Genomic DNA, 24,688 nt, shown 5'->3' with positions numbered 1-24,688 from the left:
TACTGTGGCTATATCTCAAATGAAGGCACCTCCCCAACACATTTATCTACTCTCCTTGCATCTAATCAATCCCCCAAATAAATGATAGCGAACCAGTACTGGCTGTCATCACATTTATCTGCAGGCATGCTTCAAAGTACACACACCTGAATGCGGCTACTCTGAAGTGGGTATACTGTGTGTGTGTGTGTGTGTGTGTGTGTGTGTGTGTGTGTGTGTGTGTGTGTGTCTGTGTGTGTGTGTGTGCATGTGTGTGTGTGTGCGTGCGTGCGTGCGTGCGTGCGTGCGTGCGTGTGTGTGTGTGTGAAGATATTGACAGGTGGAAAACACTTGACAACTGAGCGGATACTTTATTACATGCTGGTTATATTATGATGAGTAAATACAATTCAGAACCTGTCTCACAGTCATAGTGGGCATAATGTACCACTGTGTCATTTCCAGTGATGCATTTTGTGATACACCCCAGTCAGTGAAGAAAGGGCTTTTACAGATACAGTAGGGTGAGGGGACATGATTAGCAGCTAGTTTAATACCGAGTGTCTGTTTGAGGAAATGGGGCCATTTGCTTCCTCTCCACTCATGTCATCCTCTCTTTGTTCACGAGAGAGTGGAGAGTTGAGCCATGGAGCTGATGGGAGTCCAGGAAAGAATGTGTGGAGAGAGGTGCTTCTGTGTCTAAAATATCAATGAGGGAGATACAGCCAAGTTTAAGTGCACACAACGGGGGAATAGGCCTGGTCCCTTCAGCCTCATAGATGAACTGTTTCAGTTGTGCTTTTGAGTTGTGCAGAAAAACAGGGTTTTAGGAGATATTCAATGTAGTCGTTTAAAGTATGTTTACCTTTAGTTCCTGTCTGTCTTACGCGTTGGGAATGATCACATGTCGTAACGGTACAGTAGTTTGCGGTTCCTTAGACATGTTGTGCAATTCAAGTTTTGCGCGTTTCCATTCAGCGATGTCAATAATAAAAAAAAAAAAACGTACCTGTCTGTCAGTGTGTTTTGTGTCAATGAAACGTTTGAGAAGTGAAGATAAATGTAAACACAAGTCTTAAGGACCATATCCAATATGGCACCGCCACAGAAGACATGCCAAACAAATTTATCGCCAAAACAATACATGTACCCCGTGTTTCCACACTCCTTTGATTTCAAAGACATTTATCTTAACAGGATAATAATTTGTGAAAGTCTCTGACATTTGTGGCTAGCTAGCATGATAATAAATCCGTGGCTTGGAACATTTTTTAGTTAATTAGAGTCAATCAATCCAAACTTTGCTCACTTACCGGTGTGAAACCAGAGTATAATGAGCAGAAATCAGCATGGTGATTGGAAAACACAAATTACAGCTGTTAAAGAGAAACTCATCCACTTCTACTTCTGTAGATGCCAATTCCTGCTGTGAGGGTTTAAAAATGGTGTGACGTCCTTTTAATGGATGTTTGGTAAAAAAAAAAAAAAGTCTTCCTCGATAATTAAGAACCTTTCAACATCTTCTGTGGCAAAAAACAAACAAACTAGAACCCCGCTATTAGTGGAGTGTTGATACAATAGGGTTGGTTGATCTAAACATGCAACATGATATACATAATCATCAATCAATAATTGATTGATTTCTAGAGGAAAGCCTCTTTGGACTCACCCTTTTAGTTTTGTAAGCCAAAGTGTTATGTGTCTTGCCTTCGAGGTGGCCAGTGCCCCTGCATGCTTCAGTTGCTGCATGCTGGATGTCTATGACATAGATACACACACAGTACACTGTCTGTGATATGAAAGGCCGTGTATACTTTATTTATGGTTAGGCTACTGTATATTCATATTGTTCTTGACATCTTCCAGAGCCACATGGTTAAATGTAATGATGTGAGTAATAAGGAATAGTAATAAGTAATACAAGGAATAAGGAAGACTGAGCATGTCTGTGGGGACTGTGGGGACTACAGCCCTGTCCAGAAACAACGCCTGTAGCCCCTTGGCCCGAGACACAGTGTGGATATGAAAGGATTGGGATGGGTATCAGTAGAGTAGTGGTGGAAACTGCACACCACAGGGAGTGAGCTCCCAGCCACACGGGACATCTCTTCCAGGAAGTGTCTGAGGAAGGCCCGGAAGATCATCCGAGAGCATCCAACCCAGCCACGCCCTGTTCTCTCCACTACCTGTCTGGCAAACTGTTCCGGAGCATCCGGTCTTGGACCAACAGGTTCCGAGACGGCTTCTATATCTCCAAGCTTTAAGACTTTTGAACTTATTCCCCCAGCTGCTCAGCGGGACTGCCTGCTGCTCACCTGCGCTAGAAACACTCACTCCATCACGTCACACACACACACACACACACACACACACACACACACACACACACACACACACACACACACACACACACACACACTTACTCATACTCACTCCCATTATTACTGTTATATTTATGATATTTACCTGTATATATTCCACCATATCCAAGGCTACACGTATATTGATTGACTGTTAGTACTGACTGTTACTATTATTGATTCTAGTTAGTACTTTACTGCCTTATTTAGTACTTTACTGCCTTATGTAGTACTTTACTGCCTTATTTAGTACTTTACTGCCTTATTTAGTACTTTACTGCCTTATTTAGTACTTTACTGTGCCTATTGCCTATTTTGTACTCTTTTTATTCCTATTATATTTACACTGCACTGTTGAGAGGTTGCACATAGCAAGCATTTCATTGTACTGTTTGCATCTGTATCCTGTGCATATGATAAATAAACTTGATATGATTCAGCTCCACTTTGCCCCCTGACAGGCTCGTTGGAATTACCGCCATTTTGCTTACACAGGAGTGGCTAGGGCTTATTTCTGGACAAGGCCTATATCATCTAGGACCTCACCACTGGAGGTTATTTCTCCTCAAGAGCTCTTGGAATGAGAGAGCTTATGTTGTTGGGCTTATGTTGCCGGGGTCGGTAACAGCAGCTTCTGCCATTGTATTAATTATTGTCAGAGAATCCAAGGAGTGTAGATAATACAGAATGCACTAGTTGCCCCCATTTGTTTCACTTGTCAGTGGAGTGAATAATTGGGAGTGCTGACCATATTAGACACAGAGAATTTCTAAAAGATACTGTACCACTGCAACAGTCTGAGACCAAAAAAAGAAAAGGAAACTAGAGCCAGAAATTAAAAGCTTAATGTCTGAGAATTTTCCAAATCAATATGGAATAATGTGTTGGCTTCTTGTTGCCAGGATAATTTACTATGGGAGTTACATTTTATACGACTACATTAGTAGTTTCACAGCCAAACGCATTCTGTTTTGGGACACATTTCGGTTGCACTTTATTTTACACTAGGCCCACAGACATTGCCAGGTAACATTAATCAGTATTTATATACTTAGTTTACGTTGTAAAATGGCAATTAATTACACAATAACAACACTAACAACACTTGTTTGTTTATTTGGGATTCATTACAACAAGAACCGTTAGTTGATTTCTTTAACATATGTTTATTTTTCATACAGATTGCCATTCAAACATGTACATGTACAGTACAGTGCTACATTAGAAACTTTACAATTACTCAAATTGCAATACAGTACTGTCGACAGCCTTTGCTTTTGCATATAGTGTATCACATTTTCATTGCACCCCTACGAAACTCACAAGGCTCAACAGCATTGATACAATTTGGGTTTGTGTGTGTGTGTGTGGAGGGGGGGGGGGGGGGGAGTTGCTAATACAATGGGGCTCATCTTGCAATTCTCCCAAGGAATAACTATCAGTCCTGCAACAGCGGCTCCAGCGTCCCTAGGTGACCGCGCCACTGCGCCCGTGCTCGCTCCATTGCACCCCACTCCACGCCTGCTGCCACCCTGAAGGTAGATGCATCACGCTGGGGAGAGTGAGCAGCGGCACCCTCCCCCTCTCCCCTCTCCCCTCAGCCCCTCCACACTCCTCCAGGCCTACTCCTCCACTGAGGCCGCCCTATGATCTCACACACCTTGGTCTCCCCACCACCACACCACGCTCCTGTCCCAGCAGTCTAGCCACTCCCCCCAGGTGAGCCCCCACACCACTCCCCTGTTTACCCCACTCCCTCACTCCCTCCCTCCCTCCTTCCCTCCCTCCCTCCCTCCTGCGCTGCTCACCCACTATCCTTTGTCATTTGAGAATGCGTCTCACACACAAACACACACACACACACACACACTCTCTCACACACACACACACACACACACACACACTCACACACACACACACACACACACACACTCTCTCTCTCACACACACACACACACACACACACACACACACACACACACACACACAGACACACATACACACACACATATACATACACACACTACACACACACTCCTGTGCTCACTCTGGAGGGGACACCGCCTGTTCCTCTCTCCACTCACCTCCCGGCTGCTGGCTGACTCTGTGAGCCGTGTCTGTGGTTCCTACACCATGTGTGAGGATCTGGGGGGTTTCAAACAGCAGGCCCCTCCATAGTCCCCCGAATGGCAAATAAGAGCACTTGAATGAGCTAATACACCATAGACACTATATGAGCGCTTTCACTTATTTCGCACTAATATGAAACATGTACTGTAGGCTCCAGTCCATATTCATAGATATCAATGTCCGAAGTGATTACTTTGTACCAATCATAGAGGTTAATATCTGCAGGTCGGTCACATCGTGGGGGGGGGGTTATCATGCAATACTATAGATGGAAAGTTAAAGGAGGAGAATATTTTTGTGCGTGTTTCTGCCCCCTCTGGCCACACTGAGAATGTGAACACGTGCATACGCTACGTTTTGTTAATAGCGGCAAACGTGTGCATATCCCTGTAAAAAAAAAACAACGTAAAATAGGTATGTAAAGGTCAGCTGACCTCTACACCAGATTTTAGAGAGCGCTTGGTTTGGACCAAAACAGCGTTCTTCACTGAATGTTCATTATCATGTCTTATCATGATTTATCGTGGCCATTTAGTACTATTTTAAAGCTCAAAATGACATACTGGACCTTTAACTTCACTGAATTAGCAGCACCGACACAAACTGCACTTTTGGCTCTGTAAATGATGGATGTTCCGCTTGCTGTACATCCTTTTTAAACTTCTGACCTCATCGATAAATTGAATTGTGTCTGGAAAGGTAGTGTTTTGTCTCTGGCAAATTCCATTTGTTCTTTGAGTAATACAACTGTGCTTGGGTGATGATTAAACTGCTAAACTACTGTCAGAGACAGTTTACAGTTTATGGGGTCCTGAGAGGCGTAAATCCTAACTTTACACTTATTCTACCCCAAAAATGTACTCTCTCTTTCCTCGACACATATTCAAACTAGCACTGTCACAATGAATGATTAATGGTGTTGCTCTTCTCTTATCAGATACAATGAAAGTAACCAGTGAATTAATCAACAGGAAAGGCTACAGTGTACAGTACATCAGCAGTGGGAGTGATTAGAGGTCATACTGTACTTGAGAAAGGCAGTTATAGACATTCTATGGCTCGTAAAAGCTTTGAAATCAATACTATGTTGACTATAGCCTAGGCACAGCTTCTTATCATAAAAAACATTTTATATGCCTGCGTGTCACGTATGGAATTACAATAAAACGTAGGTTTAGTTGACTATTTGTGCAAAAGCAGATACGTTGAAGAGGTCAAAATGTAGTTTTATTGATCAAGAACAAAAATCTGTGTCCTGAATGTCAATTTTGCTACATAATGAGACATACTGTACTGAAAGATGAGCTTTTCATGGCAACACCTTATTAAGAGATTGGGAGATTTTTGGAGAGGGGGAACATTTCTGTAACCTATTTCCTAAGCGATAAATTACAACTCTCACTTTGAATGTTGCCATACCACCACACTTAGTTAACAAAATATCTTTTACAAACAAGATGATATCGCCCTCTCCATGATATTAATATGATATGTTCTGTGATCTGTAAACAGCTGGTTATCTTGCTTTTTCACGATAAGAGAAAGTGCTGAGGATTTCCGCCTGGTGAGCACATTTGGGCTGAATCTTTCACACGTCACAAATTGCAGATGGGAAGCAGTGATCTTGAACAGCCGATCACATTTCCGTGACCATCTGACACCTTCCATTTAGGAAAATAATACTTTCTATCTTAGCATACCCTCTGCTGCAGCAGCAGCCAGCAAAAGGAATTATGCCTGGTAGACTTTGCAATGCTCAACTTTCTGCTTCTCCTTGTTTTGTGTCATTGGATTGATTAGATTAAATGCTCCAATCTTTAATCTGTTATTCCAGGCTGTAATCATCTGAGCAGTGTGTGTTGTTTCGTTATTTCCTGTGTTGTTATTGATATGCCTATCACTACCACTGTTATTTTAATTATTGACATTATAAGATAATGGATACTGTTGTAATAGTTGTGTTAGAAGACACACTGGTTATAATTGTGCCTGGAGTGAAAAAAAAAACACACATAGAGGAGGAGTGTGTTTAACCATAACAATTCTAAATGAATATCCAGGGTTGTGTTTGTGTTGTGATTTAACATACAGTATATGTTAATGTTATGGTGGTTTCACACTCTATATTACCCTGTCTTAGTCAACCAAATCTTAGCATAGCATTTCATTCACATTTGTCGAACTATTTGTGTACATCTCATGTTTCCTTTATTGGACACATTTTACATTTCCTAAATTCTTCCATATGCATTTTGTACAGAAGTGGTCTCAACTCTGGTCTTGGAGAGCAACAGGGTGTGAAGGCTTTTTGTTTCAGCCAAGTGCTAACACAGCTGATTCTATCACTGTATTGATGCTTATTAGTTTAATGAGGTGTGTTGGTGCAGGGAGGGAACAGAAATCTACACACCCTGCAGAGCTCCAGAACATAGTGAGCTGAAGGCCACTGGTATGAGTTTTGTGTCAGTTTGTTAGTCCTAAACCTACCCTTGATGTTCAACCTAACCCTAGTCTTGACACAAACCTTAACCCACTGTCTGACAAAAGGAAAAGTGGGAAAACTTCAAAACACACTTATACCAAGAAATATACCAAGAAAAGGGGGAAAATACATATGTATCATATCAGTGATGTAATGCTATTATTTATCAACCTAATATGACATGTATCATCTCCTACAACATTTTTTATAAAAGAGTAGATATGCAGTATATTTCCATGTTGAATTCAGATAAAAAAGAAATCATCTTATCATATAAGTCTTTTTTTCCAAGATGCTGTATATATAATGTGACAGATAAATATGAGTTGGCTTAACTGGTATAGAAAGAGTTGTAAATCACTGTAGTGTGATTCTTTGTCTCAGAGGGTTTAATTAGTCCTCGAAATTCTTCTCTTATCTGATGACCCCCCCCCACCCCCCCTCACTGCAACAACCTACAACCATAAACGCCCTGCAATTTGAAGACCAGTGGCCTCGGGAGACTGAGTTGCTACAAAGAGCTGAAAGAGTTGGAAATGGTCGTATCGTAGCACTCAGGATAGCTCGCAGGAGACTTGGCTAATGTCCTGCTAATTGAGTGTTGTATCATCTTTGGCAAGCATTACTGTACAGTCCCTGATTCCAAATGGAAATATACAGGCGACAGTCTTGCAAAATCTGTTGAGTCCTTTGGAAGGGGTTGAACAATGATCAACAGTACACTGTGTTTTGATAAACCCTTGATGAACATAAATTCATAGAACAATATCCAATGATGGACATTGTTTGAAAGAGTAGCATAGCCAGATGAAAACTCATAGGGTCTAGCTACATTTTCCAAGGCAACATGGCCCCAGTACTGTATGAACTATTAACCATGTTGAGAAGTGATGTGGTCCTGTTAGCATTCAACCACCAAAAGGCATCAAGATTTTATCTTTCACAAACTCTACCTTTATGTGTGGCCTGCTATTATATGATGGTTGCATGATGGTGTTGCTCTATTTCATAGTACATGAACAAGCCCATTTATCCCTATCTGTCATTCTCTAACTTGGGAGGTATCTGTCAGTTCTGGTCCCAGGGGACCCCTGTATGTGTAGGTTTTTGCTCCAATTGAGCTCTTTATTTAATTGACAGTTCAGCCCAACCTAATAAGTCTTTTTAAAAACAGATTTGGATTTGATTTGCTTGAATGTTTTTTTGCAGTTCACTTTTTGTGATGTGTTTGATTTACTATTCTAAAACCCCCTGATTGTGATGAGACATATGTATATTGTAAATGCAGTATAGTCAATTGATATTGCCAATATAATTGTATGGTATAAGTTAATGTAGGCATATACAGCAGTGGTCCCACACTAGAAATGGCAATATAATTACAATATAAGTACTTTGTTTTGACAGAATTTCATATTAAGTGAGAGGGTGACACACAGAATTACTATTCAAAAATACATGAACACAAAGAAACCACATTGTTTACAGATTTAACACTGATTCAGATTCATGTCTTGATTTTATTTTCAACTCACTGTATTTTGTGTGGGTTGTTGTTGTCGTCCTTTTCTAGTTTTGTTTGTTTGTCGTCGTTTGAAAGGTATTTTTCTGTAGACCCCAGGAAGACTATAGGTCGCCACGGTAGTATGCAGCCAATGTGGGATGTGCCATCACATGTTCATAACAGTATTACTGTATATGTGATCATAACAGTATCGTATATACTTAGAAACTTATGAGATATCCCTTAAATGTGTGGGTATGGAGGTCCTTCATGGTGGCTTGGCAGACGGTTGGCTCACCTAAGTGACCTGATTTTGCCATAAGAGGCCAAATATATACATATATATATATGTACAGTACCTGAGGTGTCGTTTGTGTCTATAAAACCACAGAAGACAACTGACAGTGCATCTGTAGCCAAAGGGGCAAAGGTTTAGAACTACTGTCAAAATGATGAAATACCAACATATACTGTAGACCTAATGTATAAAGTCTATGAAAACGGTAATGATACTGTAAGCACGGCATGTAGGGCATCTAAATCAAGCATGTCAAGTATTGGGTTTAATTTGGCACTCTAAATTGGAAGTTCTGTCCCTTCCTATTTGGTCTACAATGAGCCTATTTCCCTGCGATTAAAACTTGGAATTATTAATTATTCATATTCAAACGACAAGTTTCCTCAATCCAAATAATTTCTGCTTCATTTAATAACTGTTACGTACAGTATAGTAACATCACTTGCTGAAAATGTGTGTCTGTTGTCAGAATGTGGCTGGCCTTATGGCTCTAAAGATATTGTGCATGAGGAAATACTGAACAGGCCTTTGTTTTTATAACTAAATGTTGTATAACAGTGAATAATTGTTTATGTTTAAATGTGATGCATGTGGGTCTAAAGTTTGTATAGAGCACCTTCTTTTGAAGGACTAGCAGGAGCAGAATGAGATGAGGGGTTATTTTGGCGATGGAGATTAAGGCAGGGGCTTTTTGTCATTTGTGCGAGACAAGCCATTCATCCATCCAGTTCACAGCCAAAAAAAGGCTGGTCCCAGAAATTAGCAGTTTCAGCTCAGCAGCAAAGTCGTCGGGCTGTGAAGGCAGAGAGAAATTGACTAATTAGCAATGCGCACTAAAACTTGACGGTTCTCTCTATAACAGCGAGGGAAAGACTCGGTTTTTCTCCCCCTTTCTCTTTTCTTTCTTCCATAGATGTTTGAAATCGCAGTCATTTACGCTCGACAGTTTTTACAATAGCCTTGAGCCATAATTTTGCGAGTCTCTCCAGCATCCATACCCCTGCATGGTCTCTCTCCACCGGCCATGCACGACCGTTTCTCTCCCCAACCGTGGATTTCCTATTACTCTCGTTACGACTCACTGAGCCCCAGGCCCAAGGATAATGATGTGTTGTTTCTTGGTAGCATAATTTGTCACACGTATATTTCTTCTTCTTCTTCTCTTGCAGAAAGCACAGCTCCCTCTCACACACTCACACACTTCTTGTTAATTCAGAAGAGCAAATGATCAACGTCAACAAATAACGTGAAATAGTGACTTTATGAGTTGGAATCAATGGTTATTTTGAGGCACCGACCATAGACTTTAAAGGAAAGGATATATCTAAAAAAAAGAAAAAAAGAAAAAGGAGAACAAAGGAAAGTCAAGTCAGAATATTGGGAACCTGAAGCTTACTTTCTTTTTTGTCAAGCTCTTAAGTCAGGTAAGTTTGGCTTGTTCTCAGGCAAGCTGCTCACATCATTTAGTTGTGACAGGCGCTTTAGAGAATGTGGCGACGACGATACAAGGTAGTACATGACGCTTATGTCAAGTTTACAAACATTATCCATACAGCAAATGCATTTTTAGCGTTGTAGAAGTGCAAAATGATATGCGCGTTTCATTTCGATTTGTTGGATAGGTTCATTTTAATGAATAATTTTTGGATACTCACGTCTCACTAGTCCTAACTCAGGTAAAAGGGAAAACGCACCCGCACAGTGATGACGGCTGTGAGAGACAAACTAATTGCTTTTGTATCACTCCGTGCGTGCATTTGTGGAATGTGTAATATGTCCTCATTGTGGGGGTGCAGCAAGATACAGGAGAACGACAAGTGTTGGCTGAATGCTGCATATTATCCGTGCGCCGTAGGGGTTGCCTTTTCCCTTATCCAACAACTTAAGTTGCGTTATCGACGACCAGCCGCTGCAGCATCTCCTATCATAGTTTGTTTTGACAGTGCGCTTCAATCCGCAGCGTCCATTTCAATGATATTGTCTTGAAAGAATGAAAGAGAATGCTACATTATCGGAACTGTTACGTTTTTGTTTTGTCTTCTTTTCCGACCAGTGCTCAAAGTTGAAATGATAGCCTACCGACCGAACCTTATTGTTCGATGCAGAATAACATCGGCTGGCACATGTTGGTCTACCGGTTTAATCGGATGAATATCTATTCAACGTTTATGCGTGGCATAACGTGAACTTCTTGCAGACAATTCCCTAATTGTAATGATGGTATCATTTTATGTTGTATTTATAAATAAATTGCTGGGGGTGATCGGCTTGCATGCTTTATTTGTTGCCTAGGTGGCGTTCACAGTCAGGAAGTCATGTCCAGATCGGGTGATAGAACATCCACCTTTGACCCAACTCACAGTGACACCCTGCTGCACGGGCTCAATCTGCTATGGAGGAAACAGCTTTTCTGTGATGTGACTCTCACTGCCCAGGGACAGCAGTTCCACTGCCACAAAGCAGTGCTGGCATCCTGCTCTCAGTATTTCAGATCTCTGTTCTCCTCTCACATGCTCAACAACAACAACAACGAGGGAAGCAAGGACCAGGGGAGCAGTGGCACCCCGTCTTCCTCTCCCGATGACAAGCTCATGGCCAGCAGCCGGTCCATCAACAACCTGGTCCTCCAGGGCTGTTCCTCCATCGGACTACGGCTAGTGCTGGAGTACCTCTACACTGCCAACGTGACTCTCTCTTTGGACACTGTGGAAGAGGTGCTCTCCGTCAGCAAGATCCTCAACGTCCCCCAGATCACCAAGCTGAGTGTGCAGTTTCTCAACGACCAGATCTCTGTACAGAACTACAAGCAGATCTGCAAGATCGCAGCGCTCCACGGGCTGGACGAGACCAAGAAGCTGGCCAACAAGTACCTGGTGGAGGATGTGCTGCTGCTGAACTTTGAGGAGATGTGCGCCATGCTGGACGCTCTGCCGCCCCCCGTGGAGTCGGAGTTGGCTCTCTTCCAGATGTCGGTCCTCTGGCTGGAGCATGACCGGGAGACTCGCATGCACAACGCCCCGGACCTGATGAAGAGGCTGCGCTTCGCCCTCATCCCGGCCCCCGAGCTGGTGGAGAGGGTACAGTCGGTTGATTTCATGAGGAGCGACCCCGTATGCCAGAAGCTGCTCATGGACGCCATGAACTACCACCTGATGCCCTTCAGACAGCACTGCAGGCAGACACAGGCCAGCAGGTGAGGACATGCCCACACACACACACACACACACACACACACACACACACACACACACACATACACACACACTTTAAGATTGGTGTGTACAGTATGTAATGCAGTTATGGGCATAGGGCAAGGGTTAATAACTACAATAAGTTCAGGGTACGTGATGGATGCTCAACATTAGGTAATCATTTCAGGGTTTTCTGTATGGCCAACAACACTGATACTAGTGTCACCTCTTATTAGTGCAAACTTCCTAACAAAATTAATTCAGCATGGCGTTTTATGGACTACAGTCTGTATCTAGGTATTAGGAGGCAGTTTGTTCAGATTCTTAAAACATTTTCATGTTCAATCACTTCTTTCCTTAGATGCTCTCTAATGCATTTTTGCAATTTACACTGTAATGTTGTGGAAGTGATTGCTCTAAGTCTAACATTAGGCATACTATCTCAAGCATTCATACTGTAGGTTATTTACAACTTTACAGTGCTGCTTGACAGTTTGTGAACCCTACAGGGATGGTCATTATTTTTGTATAAATTGAACTTATAAAATCTTTATCTAAACCCCAATTTGTAATAAAGACATTCCAAATAAAGGACACAAACAAAAAAATCGGATATATTTTTATTGTTTATTTAACAAAAGTGGTTTATTTAACAAAAACTCAGATTTCATGTGTGCAAAAATATGTGAACCTCTTCAGTCAATAGCTTGTGGCACCTCCATTAGCAGCGATAACTTGGGGGTAAACATCTCATATAGCCACTAATCAGTCTCTGACATCTGTTTTGAGGAATTTTTGCCCACTCCTCCTTACAGAACTCAGCCAATTGAGTGAGGTTTGAGGGGTGTCTGGCATTAACTGCCCGCTTCAGGTCCTGCCACAGCATCTCGATTGGATTTAGGTCAGAACTTTAACTTGGCCAATCCAAAACACAAATCTTCTTTCTCCTGAGCCATTCTTTGGTAGATTTGCTTGAATGCTTTGGGTTGTTCTTGTTGGAAGACCCATTTTCAGCCCAGCTTTAGCTTCTTGACTGATGGCTTGACGTTCTGTTCAAGAATCTTCTGGTATACCTCAGAATTCATGGTTCCCAGGTCCAGAGGAGGAAAAGCAGCCCCAGATCTTGACATTCATACCACTATGCTTGACAGTTGGAATAAGGTTCTTTTAGTGGTGGACAGTGTTGGGTTTTCGCCAAACATGGTTTTGATTGTAACCAGAAAGGTCAATTTTGGACTCATCTGTCCACAGAACGGACTTACAGAAACCTTCAGGCTTGTCCAAGTGGTCTCTGGCAAAGTTAAGACGGGCAGTTTGGTTCTTTTTTGACAGCAGTGGTTTCTTCCTAGCAACCCTCCCATGAATGCCATTTCGATTGAGTGTTCTTCTTATTGTTGAAGCATGCACAGTTACCTGAGATGCAGCAAGGGAAGTCTGCAAATCTCTAGAGGTTATGTTTGGGTTGGCTTTTACCTGATTTATTATTTTTCTTGTGGCTCTTGGGAATATTTTGGAAGGGCGTCCACCTCTAGGCCGAGTTGCTGTCATATTAAATGCTCTCCATTTGTAAATTATTTGCCTCACAGTGGACTGATGGAGCTCAAATCTTGTTGAGATGATTTTATAGCCTTCCCCAGACTGATGTGCTCTCACTACCCTCTTCCTGATGTCCTCTGAATTCTTCTTTCCTCTCTGCATGGTGTGTTTTGCATTCACCTGTATGGGTAACACAAAACTGACCAGGTTTCTTATCTCTATTTATCAGAGTCCCGCCCTAATTCTTTCTTAAAGATCTCTCCTTTGATTGATTCATTTGGTACCCAATTATTTACCCACCTGATTCTACTTACCAACTTGATTTAACCAATGCAACTTGGAGTTCACTTATTTTTGCATCTGCACTAATTTCTTTATAATTTAGTTTTTCTACTACAGCACGATTGCCTCTAAACCAACATATGGAATTGATAAATATAAACCTGTTATGTCAGATAAAAAAGACTGGTTCTTTTTTTTTCTTTTTGTTTACTTTCAAGCTGCACTGTATATGTTTACAAAAGAAAAATAGCTGGATTGATTAGAAATCAACCGGAGGGTCCATGACACATGCTATAGAGAGAGTATAGAGCTATCACCAGGAAGATGTTTTCAAATCCTTGTCTAGACAGGACCTTTTTAGAAACCTTATTATTTTACTGGTTTGACTGGCATTTTCTAAACTAACCTCTGTGTTCTAATGAAGTACCATACTGTAATATCCATGAATCGAAATAAGGTGACCACCTCAAGTTGGGCTGTCTTAGTTTCCTTTATCTTGGTAACATCTGCGTTACTCTCACACCCATGTAGTTATAATGTAACTACTTTTGTAAAAGCATTGTACTGTACCTACATGTTCCATGATTACAGTGTTACTACAAAGGTATACGAACTTAAGATGGTACCCTTCAACTAAAATGTTAGGCTACCTAAACACTCCATCTCAAATTTGAATTGAATTACTATTTTGGCCTTTATATATAGGCAACTATATATAACCAAACTCAAGCATGTTTATGTACATATTACCCGTTAATGTAGGGTTAGGTGAGCATGGTTTTTAACCTCAGCAGGTGCATGTTATGTTGATGAAAGCATGGACAGCTCTGATGGTGCTGTGGGCATTAGTCTCCATGGCCTGTTGTAGGGCTGGGTGATCCTTACCCACGTTGACTTCTTTGTCTACCTCACCTACAGTATGCAGACACAGAACCAACTGCATGGCCTGCTTCTATGTTTGTCAAGATCAGCACTTCCAGAGACAGTAATGGACAGGCGTTGACAGGAAGATGATTGATTGGTGGAGCTCAGAGCTGTTGTTTACACAGGAAGCTGTAGTAAAGAGTTTTGACGTTGTATATTGATTTTCTGAGAAACATTAATGATATTTGTTTCCTTATATGTGTGTATTTGCTGTATTTATCAGACAGTATATTTGTAGGACATTATCTCATTGATTCATATTACGTACCATACTATCAGAAAACGGTTCTCAAAAGTAAAAAATCTGCAGTTGTCTAACAACTATTGGCATCTATTGGCAAGATTAATGTCACTGTCTCTCTTCCAATATATATATATCTTTATGGAGGACACTGCTTCTGAAATCTGTAAAGAAATACAATGAAGCAATGTGCTATAGTGAGGAGCTGCAATCCATGTACACTAGCAATTAGCCATGCTAAGAGACTTAGCTACTGTAGATACCCACCGACGGGTCCAAATGCTGCTAAAATCAAGAATGTACCTATTAATTTCACATGCCACTGTTTCTCTCCTCACAATTAATCACCATTATCTATGTCCAGCACGCATTTGCATATGAATAACCCCATACACTTGTGAGTGGGCCAGTAGCCGAGTGGATGCACAGAGTAAAAAAGGTTTTAAAAACGTACGAAAATAAATGCCTTAAAATCATGGCCAACGTTCTTCAAATTAATGTCACCCTGTTGTTAGTTGGTTAATTGCTTGAATTGAACAAGACAACTGTCATTAATGTACAGTATAGTAAAGTGGGCGGCCCCCAGGTCTTATTTCACAAACCAACTGCTGGATATGGTGTACAATTGGTCCAGAAATGTCACATGGTGAGACTTGGCCAATAGATTAAAGACACAGTATGTGATGGGTTTGTTGATCTACTTCATTATTGCTCAGATATATTTACCCTACAGCATGACACCATGTAGAATTGTCCTGCTGACTTCACAGCTAATTGACTAGATATCTTAAGGACGCATTTACAATGTGAAAAGCTAAGCACTCAACATTTATGTCATGAATGTACAAGAGAGGAAACAACTGTGATATTATACAGACTTTAAGTATTCAGAGTGTACTTTGAAGTATTTAGAGGATGAAGGGTACTACACATACATTAAGAATATATTTGATCATCTAAACCCAGTAGATGGATATTGCCTTGTAGTCAAAGAGTCCAAATTAAGACTTTGTACAAATATTAGCATGAAGCTAGTACATTGCACTCTGCTACTTGTACACAGATGCTACAGCATGTTGTATCCCCCTGATTCTCTTAACACCCACTTATGCCAATATTTACTGTATCTTAATTCTGAATATAGAAAATGCACATATGATACAGATACTGTACAGCACACATCTCAACAACCCCAATAGTGACGTTTATTCATACACTGTACTGGCCTTGTATGGTTCTGCCTGTGTTGGATATGTTTCCTGTTGGTCGTTGTTTTATGTCATCCAAGTTCATTATTTAGTTTCATATCTGTCGTGTAATGGATTGTCCTGCTCTTATACACACCCTAACCCCTCTCCACGGACACTTTTATTCCAGAATTCGTTCCAGTAAGAGAGTGCTGTTGCTGGCGGGTGGCTTGCCTCCCGGACCAGACCGACTCCCCAGTAATTTGGTCCAATACTACGATGACGAGAAGAAGACATGGAAGATCCTCACAAGTGAGTAGCCGGTTCTTTTCTCTTTTTTTTTCTTCTATCAGACTTTTCATCTGGTACGCTTCTTTTATGAATAGGAATGGGAAAGGAACTCTGCCGCTGCCTGGCTCGCCAACCAAGGTGCATGAATTGAAACGGGCTGTTTTAACATTGAAGTATACTTTTTTTTTTATTAAGTTCCAAGAGTTCCTCCAAGAGTTTCTGAATTTCCTCTTGACTTTACGAAAAGGAATGACACAGTTCCTGAGGTTGTGCCTTCAGCTCAGGTTCCCATCCCAGGGAAAAATGAGGGAAGGAGTTCCTTAAAACCCTTAATGATGTATCGCTATCACTTTTAATATAAGTTTTGAATCAGAGCGTGACTTCTCACCGGCGTGGGGCTTTATGCCTGGGTTCTCTTGTTTTTACCGAGATTCATTCCGATGTAATGATCTACTGTGGTGGAGATGAAACAGTACATGGATGACACGTTACTCTTCAACCACCTTTAAAGACGAGACTGTTAACTCAGGCTCAGAATCAAGGTATGCATTGAAATAGATTTTCCATATACTGGATTCATAGATATAGATGTGCTAGTTAGGAAATGGAGAAAAATCCTCCCTGTCAATAAAATGATATGGCAATTGAACATGCTTGAGGGAAAAAATCAGTCAAAGCTAAAAGCAAAAGTACTTTATTAGGTATTCACTTCCCACTGACATGTTGGAATAACATAGTTTCACACCTTTTTGATGTGAGGAGGATCTGATAGGAGATTATCACAATCTGAAGAAATCCATCCCACAGAAATAGTAGGTATAGCACATTACATGGCGGTTTTCTGGAATCCTAGACTAAAATGTATCTTTAATGGAAATGTTCTATTGACATGCCAGGACTAAGATGGATCTGTGTTTGGGAAACCAGCTCTAAGAGTATATCTATCCTTTTACAAATATACAATAAGAAAAAGCTTTCTATTACGGCACGTATTTCAAGATATAGACCTGTCCTATGCTCCCTTTCTCACTGCTGTCTTCCCTGACCTTTTGAAGCACTCCACTATATCCTTGCCACATTCCAAAGGTCAAGCAAGTGCTAATGGGAAAGAAACCGTATTTGTCCTTTGGTTCATCATCTGTGGCCATATTGAGTTGTTGTCCTCTGGTTTGGTGAGGATCATATCTCACTAATTTTTCTCCATTCATACAAATTAAGCACCAGCCTACCTGCTGTCAGTTTGAGCATACACACTCCCACTATTCCCACAGAATATCAATACAATTCATAGTTGTCTGGTGCTTGTTTGATGTTGCCAGTATCATCGAATAGAATAGAATAGTACTAGTTGTCCCAGATATGACGAACCTAATTATTCACTGATCATCATTATGAGCTCTATTTATTAGAATTAGTTTTAATGTAAGTGTGATGTGTTGATAATTTACCTGAGGTTTTGTCTAATACAGTATGTTACCAGAACAGGCATACTGTACATTCACAACAACCCTACAGCCCATTGGTATATGATATTGACACATTTACCTCATTATGCTCATTGGTATAAAGTGCAACAAGCTAAATGTCAGGGGGAGATTTCCATTACTCAAAACTAAAAGTTAACACTCAAATGATCTGTGTCCGAGTGGAAGGACAAAACTGCAAAATCATCCTCCTTAACACATCGGTGGCCATCTGATGTAGCTCCTACACAATGGATGTGGAATAGAAGATTATTAACATTCAATCATAACTTTTCAATGAGGCGAAACCTGAGAGGGACAGCATTTGATTAAGACATTCATCAACACAATTTAGGAAGGGATCTGATCCCTTTTCGTCGTTGTCGTGTCTGCTGCTGCTTGTCGGTTCCGAAAGGAACGTTTGCCATCTAGTGTACCTACGGCACCGTGGAGCAATGGAAGACAAAGGCACTGCGCTGACTCAGTCACAGTAGTGACTGCCCACTATTGCCATTGTACAGTACATCTGTACAATATATCCACCTGCCACTGAGATCTCACGCTTGAAAATGAATCTGATTTAAGCACAGTCTTGAACAAAAGAATGAATTGATGTGGATGCAACACTGATGGCGTTAAATGGCAGCATTGTGGCTGCATTGGTGCAGTCGCTGACTGGAGTCAGTCAGTCGACCCCGACCGTGCCTCGACTGTATACAGAGGTGTCTGACTCCCTCTAGTGAGACTGAGTGCTTACTGAAGAGAGAAGGCACGCTTATTTCACAGGGAGTGCTTGTCTTCCCACCGGGGCCTGCTTTCTACTCCTGGGCCTGGTTTCTGGACACAGATTAAGCCTGGGCCGAGATTGAAAAGCATCCTCAATGGAGATTGAAACGTTTTACGTTGAAAGTGTGATTATATGCAGGACTAGGCTTAATCCCCCCCTCCCCCCCGGGGTTAAACTCAGGGTTAAGTGTTACAGTCCTGTACTATAGGTGTAGGAAAGAGTACATGCTTTAGTATTATACCATCATATATACATCTATGATAATAAATCAGTGTGTTTCATCAGGAAAGGATTCATCTCTTGAGGGTGTAATCCACAGGTCTATCATAATAGGAGAGACTGACATGTACTGCACTAGCCAACTGTTTACCTGTATTGTGTACAGTAAAGGCAGGGTTTTTAGTCTTGTTTTTACCTATCCCCCCAATGGAGGCAGTAAAGACGCAAGCAATTTCTTCTCAGTATATCGTGGTATCATTTGTTTATTACAGGATCGGAAGTTGTTCAGTACGAGTACAAGTCACAAGTCAACAAAAGAAGGAACCACCCACCGAAATGTCTAACGTTGACTGAATGATAATGTTTGGAAAAAAGCACGTAAGGGAATCTACCACTTCGCATGGTGCTCGCCTTCGATGTGCAGCGAAGGCAGCGAGAGTAATCCCCTTCTCTCATTCAAGAAAAAGCTGTGTTAGTTCCTATCTTAACCACAAACCTCCACCCCACCGCCACACATCTCCCTCCCCGCACTCCACGGAAGGCCTCCGCGTGTCAGCCAGCTAGAGTAAGATTGCAAGGAGGAGAGGCCAATCGGAAAGAAATGAGATTCAAGGCTGTCTAATTTTACAGCAACTGTGATCCATCAGGCCGCTGGGGGAGGTGACAGTGGAAATGACTGATGGAGACAGACAGGTGGGCTCCAACATTCCACTGGTTTACGCTCAAAAGCGCCGGGGCCTCGAGATTTATTGAGTGAACATGATCGTGTTCATTATGACTGTCACCTAAGACCATTTCTCTCCATCTCAATGGGGGTCACTTCAGCTGAGGGGGAAGACTGGGGGGGGGGGGGGGGGAAGACCACCACGACGTATCGTACACGCACAGCGGGGGGAAACTCCCCCTCTAGGTACTGCAGTCTTGTGTGCATTGGAACTGTGAGCACCTGTGAGCTACAGTGTCAAATCTACGTACATCTGATGTCAGGTTATTCACATGTTTCCAGATGAGTTTCCAAATGAATTGTTTTGAATCTTCAGATTTTTTTGCGTTCGTACTGGATCTATTTACTAAGATTAGTAACACTTTATTTTACAGTCCTCTTTATTTGGGATATACGAAAATGAGTGAACAAAATCAGATTACTTCGTGGTAACCATTAGTACTTAATGGTATTTGTTACTGTACGATGACTCTGGTATTTGTTGCTGACTCATGTCTTCCGCCATTTTGCGTTTTTTCTACCAGTAATGCCTTACAACAGTGCTCATCACTGTGTGGTGGAGGTGGAGAACTTCCTGCTACTGCTTGGTGGTGAGGACCAGTGGAACCCCAATGGTACTAATAACCTATACTCTTCATACTCAAATTAGGGCTTATATCTAATGTATGTACTGTAATAACAATGTTATTACTATAGTAATTAATATAGTTCCGTAATTTCTTTCTAATTACATAGTAATGGAGTTTTTGCAGTTTATGTAATTACCTCAGCGGATATAGAAACTTTTATAGGAACTTTATCACTTTTGTAATAAAAAACATATTTCCATTACTTTGAAACTATAAAAGAATCATGAAGAAATTTGACAATTATTCTGTATCATGTTAATATAATGTTATATTTATATTGTTTATTGATCTTAATTCTTATATTTTCAGGCAAGCACAGTACTAATTTTGTCAGCCGTTATGATCCAAGATTCAATAGTTGGGTACAGCTTCCACCAATGCAAGAAAGGTAAGTATGAACAATGTGAATAGAAATGACAATATAAACAGTTCTGTTTTACACTGAATCATTGTAATCTCTGTAGTAATAATTTGATAGAAATACAGAAATACTATAGAAATAGAAATATGCATGCACGCACGCACACACACACACACACACACACACACACACACAGACACACACACACACACACACACACACACACACACACACACACACACACTCTAACTAAAATTCAATGAATCTGTCACTGTTGTTTTAATGATGTTGTCTGGTTGACACCCTCTTCTCAGGAGAGCCAGTTTCTTCGCCTGCTGCCTGGATAAGCACCTGTACGTGATTGGCGGGAGGAACGAGAGCGGCTACCTCTCCAGTGTGGAGTCCTACAACCTGGAGACTAACGAGTGGAACTACGTGTCCTCCCTGCCTCAGCCCCTGGCTGCACACGCAGGAGCAGTGCACAATGGGAAAATATACATCTCAGGTCAGTCATGTTCCCTATGGCAAATTAATAAATGTTGGCGACCCTCTATTTCATACAGTAGGCTACTGGTACTTCCTTAGAGACTTCATGGCAACATGTCACAGTCTTACTTTGATAGGCATAATTAATTATATTGAATAATTTCAAGTAATTACTACAGAGTACCATTTTTACGATGACAAAGTAATTTAATTGAGAGCACTAAATGAATGCCAGTGATATTAGGACTGTAAAACAGTTGTGCGTCACCTCAAATGTTCAATGTTCATAATTGCAAACTGTGTACACTGTAAGTCAGCCTCAGCGACATCACCATAGAAAGCAACCTGTTTACTGTCCAAAGTGCCTCAGCCTTGAGGTATCTCTTTAGAATAATCAGGACTCCTATACAAAAGACACAGTGATAGATCGATAGCACTGTACATTGTCTTCAATTCACAGCTAGTAACACACAGTGCTCCATGTATGTGCTGCCGCTATAGGAGGAGTACACAATGGAGAGTATGTCTCCTGGCTGTACTGCTACGACCCCGTAATGGACGTCTGGTGTAGGAAACAGGATATGAACACAAAGCGGGCCATTCATACCCTGGCAGGGATGAATGACCGCCTCTACGCTATCGGTGGCAACCATTTGAAAGGTAGGGAAGGCTACCTGTCTCAGGTACTGAAGGCTATACTGCATGCATGTACACTGAAAGTGGGATTTGAGTAATTGTTGGAATTATTGAATGTTCTAGCATTGTGCTGTAGATGCTGGCAGTCAATGCAAAAGCGAATGGATTGTAGCTGACAATGGCTTTTTATTCACTTTTATTCTCTTTTATCTTAACTCAACCAGGATGTCCCATTGAGGTCCACAGACCTACTTTAACCTGGGACTCCTGGCCTCGAAACCGTAGCTTTTCCTTAGCACTGCCTCCTTGAAGATATACTGTCTATTTGAGTGCACTGATTGATTGATTGATTGATTGATTGATTGCATGTATTGACATTCAAAATTCAACGGTTTGATACAGTTGTGGATGCATTGCAAATGAAACCCGTTGTGGATGACACAAGAACATTTCACAACCGGGTCCATTAAACGGTGGCACCAGGAGGGTTTTCTCATCGTTCCATGTTTTCCCTCTGTCCTGGCCAGGGTTCTCCCATCTCGACGTGATGCTGGTGGAGTGCTACGACCCCAAAGGGGACCAGTGGAATATCTTGCAAACGCCCATCCTGGAGGGCCGCAGCGGCCCCGGCTGCACCGTACTGGATGACAGCATCTTCCTGGTGGGCGGCTACAGCTGGAGCATGGTAAGACTCTTGAAAACCTGCGAGGTGTAGTTGTAGAGCAGCGTGTACCTGTTTTGTACGTATTAGCGAACCTTTGCGTGATCTGGAGGCTGGAGTTCAAATGCAATTGGCCGTCGCAATGTTGTAGTCGGCAGTGTCGTAGTTTAAAAGCTACTGCTAGCACACTACTGCTCACACAGGAAATATACTGTATGTGGGGAGAGTCTGTATAGTAGTAGTAGTAGTAGTAGTATTTTTACGGTTTTATTTGATCTTGTGAAAGAGAGGTACTGCTTAAACCGGTAGCCTTGACATCCCACATCATGAAGACCATGGAAAGACTGGTGCTAGTACACATGAGGCCCCTAGTGAAGACATCCTTGGACCCCCTGCAGTTTGCCTACCAGGCAGATATTGGTGTGAATGATGCCGTCATCTACCTGCTACACAGAGCTCACTGCCATTTAGATAAGGCTGGCAGCACTGTGAGGGTCATGTTCTTTGACTTCTCCAGTGCATTTAACACCATACAGCTCTTACTGCTTGCGGATAAGCTGCTGAGGATGCAGGTGGACTCCCCCATTGTTTTCTGGATTACGAACAACCTGACTAACAGGCCACAGTTTGTATGGCTTCAGGGATGTGTGTCGGACTGGGTGGTGAGCAGCACTGGCGCCCCCCATGGGACAGTTCTGGCTTCCTTCCTCTTCATCCTCTATACCTCGGACTTCAGGCACAACACAGATACCAGCCATCTGCAGAATCTCTCAGACGATTCTGCTATTGTGGGATGTGTCAGTAGGCCAGGAGACCGAGTACAGAGGACTGATGGACAGTTTTGTTGAGTGGTGTGAGCAGAACCACCTGCTACTCAATATCAGCAAGACAAAGGAGATGGTTGGACTTTAGGAGGACTTGGGTCCCCCTGTTTCCTGTTTCCATCCAGGGAGAGGACGTGGAGGTGGTCCAGAGCCACAAGTACCTGGGGGTGCACGTGGACAATAAACTGGACTGGACTGGTAACACAGATGTCCTGTACAAGGGCCAGAGCCGGCTTTGTTTCCTGAAAAGGCTCAGGTCCTTTGGCGTGTGCAGGACTCTGCTGAATATGTTCTACCAGTCAGTGGTGGCCAGCGCAGTGCTGTACGCGGTGGTATGCTGGGGGGGCAGCATCAAGGAAGGTGACACCAAAAAGCTGAATAAGCTTATTAGGAAAGCTGGTTCTGTCCTCTGTGTCACCCTGGACACTGTGGAGGAGGTGGCCAATAGGAGGATGAGGACCAAACTCCCGGCCATCATGGACAATCCCTCCCATCCCCTACATGACACTGTGGCAGAGCAGAGAAGCTCCTTTAGCAACAGATTACTACAACCACGCTGCACTAAGGAGCGCTATAGGAGATATTTTCTGCCTGCCGCAATGAGACTGTACAACTCCTCCTCCGGCAGGCTCAATCGGGGTGATCAGAGTCAGGCTGGGGGTTGTTAAATCGTACTGGACTGTTCTTACTATATATAATGTTTCAGATGTCTATTTTATTCTATTATTCTATTGTCACTTTATTTTGTTGTTGTTGTTTGTGATTTGAGCTGCTGTAACGCCTTAATTTCCCCTCAGGTATCAATAAAGTACCTATCTATCTATCTATCTATCTATCTATCTATCTATCTATCTATCTATCGATAAATACCGTTGTGCACTTCTAATCCGATTATTTCAATCCTGGCCCTTGATCAACTTGTAGCCTAATGCTAGGCGTTGTCGAAACGTTGTATTTTCTTGTTTTATGTGCAATAGTCTTTGATCTTGGTCTTTGTGTGTGCCAAGCATTGCCCAATACAATCAAGCTGTTGGCTAGTTACAACATAGTGCTGTTACAGTGCAGAATGAGAGATACTGTATGTAAGGATGAAACATGATGCTTTAACACATGGATGATGACATTGCCCTCTCTACCACTGTGTTTCAGGGGGCATACAAGTCTTCCACCATCTGCTACAGCCCTGAGAAGGCAAACTGGACAGAGCTGGAGGGAGAGGTGGCTGAACCTTTGGCCGGGCCATCCTGCGCTACTGTCATCCTGCCTGCCTGTCTGCCCTTCAACAAATAACAACCCACCCAACCAAGAGAATGAGAGGCAGACGGGAGGTAGAGTGATGGGGGGGTGGGGGGGGTAGGGGGGGGGAAAGGACCATCAAAGAAAAACAAACAGTCGTCAACAATTTTATGATGAAGTCTCCAATCAGACGATGGGATGTGTATAAATTATTTTTTTACAGGTTTGAACAAGAGCACTTTCGTTATTGCCTACTG

The 24,688-nt window shown here is 42.0% G+C and overlaps 1 protein-coding gene across 1 annotated transcript; it reads left to right on the top strand.

Annotated features, from left to right (window-relative positions):
- Positions 1–11,068: 11,068 nt before the first annotated feature.
- klhl14 (kelch-like family member 14) lies at positions 11,069–24,485 on the top strand (the record flags this gene model as incomplete). The annotated part of the gene is made up of 8 exons (XM_083690584.1): positions 11,069–11,946; positions 16,305–16,426; positions 20,123–20,212; positions 20,537–20,615; positions 20,903–21,093; positions 21,576–21,734; positions 22,238–22,395; positions 24,345–24,485. The coding sequence occupies 8 exons, from the start codon at positions 11,069–11,071 to the stop codon at positions 24,483–24,485; spliced, it is 1,818 nt and encodes a 605-aa protein (XP_083546710.1).
- Positions 24,486–24,688: the final 203 nt, after the last annotated feature.

The sequence above is a fragment of the Argentina silus genome (assembly GCF_951799395.1).
Source record: "Argentina silus genome assembly, chromosome: 18".
Classification (NCBI taxonomy): domain Eukaryota; kingdom Metazoa; phylum Chordata; class Actinopteri; order Argentiniformes; family Argentinidae; genus Argentina; species Argentina silus.
Note: the sequence above shows the minus strand (reverse complement) of the source record. Positions and strands in the feature narration are given on the sequence as shown.